At 42.3% G+C, this 9310-nt stretch overlaps 1 protein-coding gene across 2 annotated transcripts in view; it reads left to right on the forward strand.

Moving 5' to 3' along the window:
• plxnb1b (plexin b1b) overlaps positions 1-7335 on the forward strand; it is a 244992-nt gene extending 237657 nt beyond the window's left edge. For both annotated transcript variants that reach the window (XM_068051985.1, XM_068051986.1), the window contains 4 exons: positions 1443-1507; positions 3157-3232; positions 4514-4588; positions 5549-7335. In XM_068051985.1, coding sequence (XP_067908086.1) covers positions 1443-1507; positions 3157-3232; positions 4514-4588; positions 5549-5653 — 321 coding nt within the window. In that variant the 3' untranslated portion in view covers positions 5654-7335. The remainder of the gene's footprint in view (positions 1-1442; positions 1508-3156; positions 3233-4513; positions 4589-5548) is intronic.
• The last annotated feature ends 1975 nt before the right edge of the window (positions 7336-9310 follow it).

Genomic DNA, 9310 nt, shown 5'->3' on the forward strand with positions numbered 1-9310 from the left:
GTCCTTTCAATGACCCCAGTGAAAAATCCATGGAATCCTTTTCAGTTTTCCCGAATAAAACACAAGTCCTCAAAAACATTTAACAAAAAGTGGAAGTATTTTCATAACAGGATGTTCTCATACATCTTCTAGTGGCTGCTTACAGAGCAGTAATGGCAGAAGTCAGGAGTAAATTATCATCTCGGGCTGGGACATGGTAAGTGATGTAGGGAGCACTCGCAAAATATGGCATGATTAAAATTAAAAGACGATTAGATCATTCCAAAATGACTTGAGAAATCCCTCTAGTTAATAATTCTGAAGTCCATTGCTCATAATGAATTCCCTGCAGGAATTCAAACATTCAGTCTTTATCCTAACGTGATCAATCTCAAATAAGGCTTCTCAGCATTTTGTGAAATAGTCCATTTATATCTGATTTTAGTTTTCAGTGTAACTCTGCAAATCTGAGAGAGCACTTGGCACATCCATGATAGACCACCAAAGTAAATTACTCCAAAATATAATTTTTGATAATTTGCAATGTGACTTTTATCTGTTGGTAAGAAATCAACAACTTATCTGAGGAGCCCAGCTGTGTAGTGGTTTTCCCCTTGCTGCATCATTATTGTACTGTACATACTGTAATATCACAAAAGAATTAAAAATGTGGACTCCCAGGTCTGTTTTAATAAAATAATGATGCTTGATTGCAGATTGCTATCTTACAATGTTTCATAGAGACCTAGACCAGATTTGTTTCCACTTTAATGGAGCCCAACCTAATAATCTGATTCTTGATCTCTTAAAAACTATGAACACTAAACTGGACTGATGTAAGTAACGAAGTAGTGACAATGTGATCTTGTCTGTGAAATCAGTTGATGATCTGGGGCAGAAGGTTTCCCACATTGGTTCTCAGTTTGTGCTGTTAGCTGATTTCAGTCGGGTGCTACAATGCTCTCGAGTTAGGGAAAGGAAAGTTAGTCAGAGCTTTCTCCCCTGCTGACTATCCAGTGAGCCATGTTGGAAAGTGTGTCTGCTCGATGTCCGGTGAGGACCAGATCTGGCTCACCTGTGATGACCCCACAGTTGAATAGCCTGCCAACATTCCCAGACTAGGTTTACAGATGAACCTAGTTGAGTCACTAGCGAGGGCATGAAACAAAGCCTTCAGGGGAAGAAAGCCCCACAGTCTGCCGATAGCTTGGCTGTGGGCTGCCTTGACAAATTTCTCCAAAGCAATTGTGGAGACTTGAGGTTGTCAGATTGCTGGATTGACTCAACACAGAGGTCCAAATGATTCAACTTGTTTAATATGTGTAATTTGTACTGGGCTTTCAACCCAAATTTTCACTTCTGGAAGCATGTGCTGAGAATTTACCAGAACAGAATGTGTTGGCATGATCTTTACTGTAACTCCAGGTGTAACTGATGTGACCCTGTTGAATTTTCTATTATAGGATTCTCCAATTAACAAACTGTTGTATGCCAGAGACATCCCTCGATACAAACAGATGGTAGAGAGGTAAGAATCCTGAAACGTCCATTTTGCAACCACTGTGCTAAAGGGTCACATATTGATATCCAGGAAACGGCAAGAAGATAAAACTTGCCAATTGCTTGACCTAGAACTTCTTGGGAGAAACTAACTTTCTTTAGAAGTTTTGCTAGTTAAGCATTCAGGTTTTGAAGTCATTTGGTTCTTTGATGTGGCTTCCGTTGACCTTCCCCTCCCACCCCACCTTCGGTATAAAGCTAGATAATGAGCCTTCAGCAATGTAAGTCTCTTAGTTCTGACTGTAAATGTCTATAATTAAGGGGTCAACAGCTTAATAGGAGAGAAACTCCACCCCTTGTCAGCAGTGAAATATTCAGAGAGGGCTTTTGCACCACAACAGTAATTGGTCTCCAATTGGCTGAGCACTTAGCAAGCATAGACAGTTGTCATGGAGAAGCTAGAGCCCCTGTTGACCTGTATTCTCCCAGGACAATGGGACCTCTGATAATTATCACTGCTTGCTTGGACCATGAACATATATTTCTCTGGTGCAGATTCTTCCTCCATCGCAAAAAGGAAAAAGAAATAGCGGACAAAACCATGAAGCAGTTCAAATGTACACCTGACCCAGTCCCTGAAGCTGATCTTGATATTTATTCATTACTTTAGAGTGTGAAGGTTTTCAGGGGATTGGAGAACTTGGGAACCTAACTGTCAGTTTTCTATCAGAACCAAAATGCTGCAGTTGCTAAAATCTGAAACAGAAATTACTGGAAATAGTCAGCAGGTCTGGCAGCATCTGTGGAGAGAGAAACAGAGTTAACGTTTCAGGTCTGTGACCTTCCATCCACCCCGAGGTAGGATTAGCAGGAAGACATTACCTGTCTGTTCTGCCGTCTGTGCCCTCAGTGTAATTTACGTCGGCAAGATTGACAGGAAAAAATGGTGGTGGCAGACACTGCCCATTTCATAATGGTGATTAATCATACTACAAGTGGTTGCTTTTAGGAAAATCAGCGGCTAACTGTGTGTATAAATAATCAAATTCCCCTGCAGCATTCATTTATATCCTCGTATATTTGAACCACATGCAATAATAGTTGATTGCAAGAATTGATGTCTGCCATTACATCGCTAGCTTGCAAAAAAAAAAGACTTGAAAGCTTACAAAAATTCTGACAGCAGTGTCTGGGATAACTTCCAAGACAGTATTCTCGGCCCTTCAGGGTTTTGGGGAGTGATTGTTATCCAGTCTGAATTCAATCATTTTTTTTTTTCAAATAAAAAAGCTATGTAAAATGCTTCAATTTCAGTGAGAAATCATTCAATAATTTACAAGCTAACTAGTTTGCAAGAGCTTAATAGTATATTTATAGTGAGAATATGAACAGATGGGGGTTTGGTCCATGAATAGAATTTCTGGAAATAAAGGAAAAAATGGAAATCGGAAATAAAAATGGAAATGCTGGAAATAACCAGCAAGTCTGTCAACATCTGTAAAGAGTATGAAGAAGTATTTTGTGTGTTGCATGTCGAAAAAGATTCTAACAGTGTCTCTGCCTGCAATGCAATGTTCAGATGCTGTTATACTTGCTGTTAATTTCTGGAACACGGTTATTTGGGAAGGTGCATGTTATCACCTGCTGTAACTGACAGGACTCTGCTGTGTCTGACAGGTACTACGCAGACATTCGACAGACGATCTCAGCCAGTGACCAGGAAATGAACTCTGCTTTAGCTGAACTGTCCAGGGTAGGTACTTGGGAACAAACCATGGGGGAAATGTTATGCTGGTGACGGGGGCTTGACAACCCCCACCTCGCCTCCGCCGAAATTTAGTCTTGGGTGGGAAGGCCTGTTAACGGCTTTCCTGCCCCCTGCCAATTGAGGCCGTTAACTGGGCAGTTAATCCCCAGTTAAGGACCTCTTTCCACCGCAGCCATTCAAAGGCATTTAGCGCCTCAATGAGGGACCCGGTATCGGGAAGGGGTGAGGGCCCGCTGAGGGTCACCCCTGCCCTTGCTGTTGACCCGACTCCCACACTGCGAGATCCCTCCCGCCCTGACCTATGTGAGGCCTGGCTCCAGCGACGCTCGTTGGCCTCCAGTAGGTGCTGCTGCAGCAGCAGCCACCTCCTCCGCAGAGGAAACCAATGCCGAGATCCCCACGTCACCTTTTTTATGGATGGCTCTCCGAATTCGGTGCCAATCAGGCACTTAAGTGGACAGTGGTGGGCCTTCCATAGGATTTAGGACCCCGTCGTTGTTAGCCCTGGCCTTGCAGTACTGCCGGCCAATCAGAGACCGGCAGCTGCAGCGCTATCGCAGAGGCAGTGGCTGCTGCTGTAGCTGCGCGTACTGGAGGCCGACGAGCATCACTGGAGCCAGGCCTCAGGTAGGTAAGGGTGGGAATGGTCTTGCTGGATGGGGGTCACGGGGTGGGGGGGTCGTTATCAGGAGCTAGGGGGTGGGGGGCGGTGGTGGTGACCCTCAGTGGGCCCCCCATTCCCGATCCCGGGTCCCTTATTCAGGCACCAAGTGCCTTTGAACGAGGGACTCACCCCATCCCAACACCCCGGAACCAGGAAGCAGCCCGCAAGGTTCTTCCTACCGTGCTTCCCATGTGGCGAAGGGCTGCCCGCCACACGAGTAATTGTGACTGCAGTGGAAAGAGGCCCTTAATTGGGGGTTAAGTGCCCACTTAAGGGCCTCAATTGGTGGTGGGGTGGGAAAGCCGTTCACAGGCCTTCGCACCCCGGACTAAATCGCCGCGGAGGCGGGATGGTGGCGGCAACCCCCCACCATCATCCCACCCGATTCTATACTCTTTCGCCTGCAAACCCGCTGCAGTGGAGAGCGTAACATTCCCCCCCCCACTCCCCATGTCTCAAAGAATCAGGGCGTTTGGAAGCAACTGCAATAATGATTCATTTTTTAGCTGCAGTAGGTTGTCCAAAATAAAAACTGACCTGAGGTGCAGCATCTATAGTCCCCAGTGATGATTCCCTTTACAGCTCAGTCTTCTCTTTTGCAGAACTATTCCAGTGAGATGAACTCCCTCGTGGCTCTCCATGAACTCTATAAGTACATCAACAAGTATTATGACCAGGTAATGTAGGTACAGGGAAGATTCTGTGTGGAGAGTAGGATCAGGAACATTTGCTTTGAGTGCTCCAATTTCTATGGCTCTCCAAACATTGAATTTCAATCATTGTCCTTTGATTACCTGTTTGGGGTTACAGTTCCGTTTAAGCTGCAGAACTTATGTCCAAAACTTCAAGCTGTCAGCACCTGAACTGCCTAATGCATGCAGTACTCTTATCAGGTCATATTCCATACCTGAATTTCTGATTTGGACAAACTAAGCATCCTTTGAAGTTCTATTGAATCCCTGATGAAGATTATCTAATTGGCCAGAAGATTTGATGGGAGAATCTAATCATTACATTTCAACATCGGATTAATCAGGCATGCTTGGAAAAGCAGCCAACATACTTAGTGTTTAAAAGAAGTCCGTCACATCTATAATGCTGTTTGATGTGCCATATTCTAATTTGAGGAAGGTAAACAGTCTGAGGCTCATCATGGTGATATGAGAGAGTCTGCATATGGAAAGCAAGGACCGACTGGAGATGATTGTCATGTCCCTCATCTGGCCTTGGTGATTTACAAGGGCCATCTAAGCTGAGGTCTGGAGATCCTGTGTGCACAGGATTCAGTCTGCCGAAGGATGTGCAGTCAGGGTAGCTCAGTGTCTCTCTAACCTGAAAAAATGCTTGGATGTAGTCTGAAGGAACATGTGTCTGCTGTCTGAGCAATGGTGAGTCTATGGGAAGGTTTGATGCCTTTGCTTTTAGAGGCAGAACCAGCAGATTAGCTGTGGTCTTTGGGTGCTCAACAGGATCAGTGTCTACACAGGCTGAGCAGGTTTTCAAACCAGGATAGCCATACTGGGGAAGGATTAATGGGAGGAGGGTACTGTATCTCCTACATAATCCTGAACAACTTTGGACTACCTGAGTTTCTATGAAACTGCCAGCTGAATAACTGGCTTTACTTCTTATTTTAGATCATTACAGCACTAGAAGAGGATCCGACCGCACAGAAGATGCAGCTTGGTTACCGGTTGCAGCAGATTGCTGCATCTGTGGAAAACAAGGTCACAGACTTGTGACAGGAGAGACTACTGAGGAATGATGCGAAAGAGGAGGTTGAGGCATTTTGCATTGACACAAAGGAGGAATAATGAGACACTAAGACCAGTGAACGGAGCTTGCTGAGTACAGGAGTGCCTTATGGGAACATGCTTCCTCTGTTACTTCAGCTGTGGGAATAAAGGGAAGCAGACTCCCATGATGCATCAGGCCTTGTATAACAATGAAAAGAGTCTCTCTCAACGCTCCCAGGCCATTTTGACCTCCACCAGACTGTCTATTGGGAGTGTTTATATTGTAGACTATTAAACAATTTAGCAAAAAAACACAACATAAAAAAAAAACTAAAGAGTCAGCGTATCAATGGACAAATGATGTTAATATTTTTTCCATAAAAGAGATTTAATTTTTTTTAAACTAATCCTTAAAAATGTATTACTGTCATATGTTGGAATCTGCAAGATGAGATTGGGAGATGGCATTGAAGTCATTGAAGAGGCTTATTTGCTCAATGGTGTTGGGCCAAATTAATTCACAGTGATTATTTCAATAAATACAGGATGGACAGCAGTAAGCACTGTATAAAGGAAATTATCTGTTAAAGATCCAGCCAAGCACCCAGTTCCTGAGCAGAAAGTCAGGAGTTCAAGTCCTTAGGCCCTGTTGCTTGGTAAGTGCGAGGAGCTTGGAGCAGTCAGATTGTCATTTGCCACTCTTGAGTTTGAAGAGGCGGAGGGGGCCGTTAAGCCATTGGCAGGTGGACGTCCGGAACTGTGTAGCCCCATAAACACATTAGTCTCATGCTTCATAACCAGTTTGAATGTTACTGTCCGATATAGAAACCTCTCTCATTCGGACCATTTTGCCTCAACTGCTTGGAATGATCATATATATTTCTTGATATAATCTTGTCTTTTGGGTATGCAATGATGTTGATGAGCTCCTTGAAAGGGAAGGAAATACTTATTTTTACTCTCTCATTTTACAAGCCATAGCCCTGCTGATTGTCCCACACAAAAAGAGTTTGTTTAATTTTTTTTTGGCTGTTGTCTTTTGTCTTTCAGCCATTGATGAAGAGTTAAGCAAACCCTCTGTGACAGAGCCAGGTGATTCAAATAAGTGAGGCTACTCTGCTAAGACTGATAAAAGTCCAGCCAGTGAGAGCTTGAGATCCTAATGGCAAATAGCCTTGGGATTATTGAGTAGCCTTAAGGCTTGCAGTCATTTCTTTTTTGCTGATAGTTAAGTGCTTGGAATTCTTTTTAAAGGGCCAAGCCACACAATGTCAGAATCATTTTTTATTAAGTAATTCCTTTAAATTCCTGATGTGCAAAATTAAGATAATTTAATCAAGATCCAGAAGAATTTTTCTCTAATCAGTTTATTCAGTGTCCTAAGTTGCTGCTGTTACATTTTGGTTGTATGCAACTGTTTAGTGTCCATCTTGACCCATTGCATACATACCAAGGGTCTGTTATATTTGTTAAAGGAGCGAGTGACTTTAATATCCATCATTTGATGTGACTGATTTCACCTGACCCATGTGACCATCAAAAGTCAGATCCTGCTGTTCATTAAACCACTTGTAATTTTTAAAAAAATCTTTATTTTAATTAAAAGGTGTGGTAACATTTTGGGCCAAACATGCCACAGGCAGGTTATCAGTATTTGATAGGAAATGCAAAGGATTTACTGATTTTATTGGGGGGGTGGGGGGGGGGGAAGGTGAGGGGTGAGTTGAAGTTTTAAATATTGGTTGATTCTCTAACAATGGAAATCAGTTTCTGTTGCATTGTTTCGTAGCAGGCTTGATTTTATTTTTTATTTATTACCATGTCAGAATTAGTATGCTTGCACATCCAGTATTCGAACAGCAGTGTTTTCCCTCCAGAGGGAAACAAAGACTTCCAGAGTGAGGTCCTCTAGTGTGTGAAGATGATAGACTCAAAGCAATGTGTTGAGTCGCAGATGTTTTCTCTGTTCTCTTGAAGTGAAGGACCCACAATCGTTCCTCCATATTGGGGTGTGTACAGTGACTTCTATAGTACAGTCTGTGAGACAGGACTTTAATTTAGATTTTGGAATTCAGAGTTGTACTTAAATTTCATTCTTTTATATCATCTCAATTCACATAAATATAGATGTTTGGTACAAATGTCTGATCCACAATAAAACTTTATGCAGACTTTTGTCGCAACGACTTAGAAACATCTCATGTCGGTGGGCCTATGTTACTAAGATGTAGCTGCACACCTCAATATGGCCGCAATGGTGTTTATTTGCCTGAAAGATCTGCCTTATATGGGAAATGTCATTAGTAATAGCTGATTGCATGACACTGCTGAATTTTTCTTTCCCCGCCTGACAATGAGGCAGCAACTCCACTCTGTTAAAACATTTCAAAAAGCATCAATAGTCTACTCACCAGCAACCTGGGATAAGGCAATCCTTTTCAAAATTTTGGGATGTAAAAGTAAAGGGCTTTGATGAGAGTCCAAACAACTTTTTGAGAGTTTTACAGTGTAGCACAACAGACTACTAGCTAACAACTATTTGTCACCTTTTCCCAGAATGCATTGCTTGAACAGGTAGCAGTGGTGACACCAGGTGGTGTTGGTGGAATTTTCACCTACAGTATTCTGATTTGTATTTGTGACTAAACCACTGAAATAGATGATTTTTTAAAAAGCTCACTTTTCGAAACAGCTATAAAATTTATTTCGTTCTTAAACATTAGTGTGTATTTATTTAGAAGGCAAAGCCTGGTCAAATATGGATGAATAAGTATGTTTGTGTCCTTTTGTGTTCTGTGAAATTCTTGATTGCATCGTGATGGTGAACAAGCACTTATGTGCCTTCCACAGCATATTCACAAATATGAACATATCAAGGCATCCATGGTACCAACAAACAAACTTAAACTGCAATAAATGTTGTTGAGCTCCATACAATGGCTCAATCAACAACTCGGGAAATGTTCCCAGTGAACTAAAATGGTGTTTTAAATTGTAATTCAGCGTGTGACCCTTTTGAATGAGAGTGATCTCTATCGTCTTAACACCCTAACCTCATAGTAGAGAAGACAAACTCTCTTTTAAATTCAAAAAATCAAACAAAATTAATACTTTTGCTTTCTATATTTGGATAATTTTTAAATAAATACCCATCAGGAGATATAATTTTCACATTCCTGCTGCCAGGTTAACAATTACTAGGTTTACTTCTCAAGTTACTGGGTCAAGAAATTAACACAAATCTGCCAAGTTTACATAGAGATTACAGTGCCTCATCTTTGTAGCGCAGCCTGTCTAAGAAAATTGATTTCATGGTGGTTGATTTACAGAGCAGAAAGTATCAGAACACATGCTAGGGTATCGTTACACCATAGAGGTGGACCTTACCCAAGTATTGTGCCTCCATATGCCCTTTACTTGCTGCCAGTCTCTTAAGGATTATGGAGACTGGGCCTCTTGATTGTATTGGTGAGGAGAACTGGTCCACATAAATTGTAATGGTGGGGTGAGGGGGTGTTGATATGGAGGCAGTGGAAGGTTATGACTGAGAAGAAAGCTAGTTGGAGGCCATTAAAATCAATAAGTATGAATGAAAATAAGGTACACTTGGAGCCTAAACTTCCTAGCCGCAACATATCTGTCATTGTCTTTCTTTTTATTCAG

This window comes from Heterodontus francisci, chromosome 19 (genome assembly GCF_036365525.1).
Source record: "Heterodontus francisci isolate sHetFra1 chromosome 19, sHetFra1.hap1, whole genome shotgun sequence".
NCBI classification, from domain to species: domain Eukaryota; kingdom Metazoa; phylum Chordata; class Chondrichthyes; order Heterodontiformes; family Heterodontidae; genus Heterodontus; species Heterodontus francisci.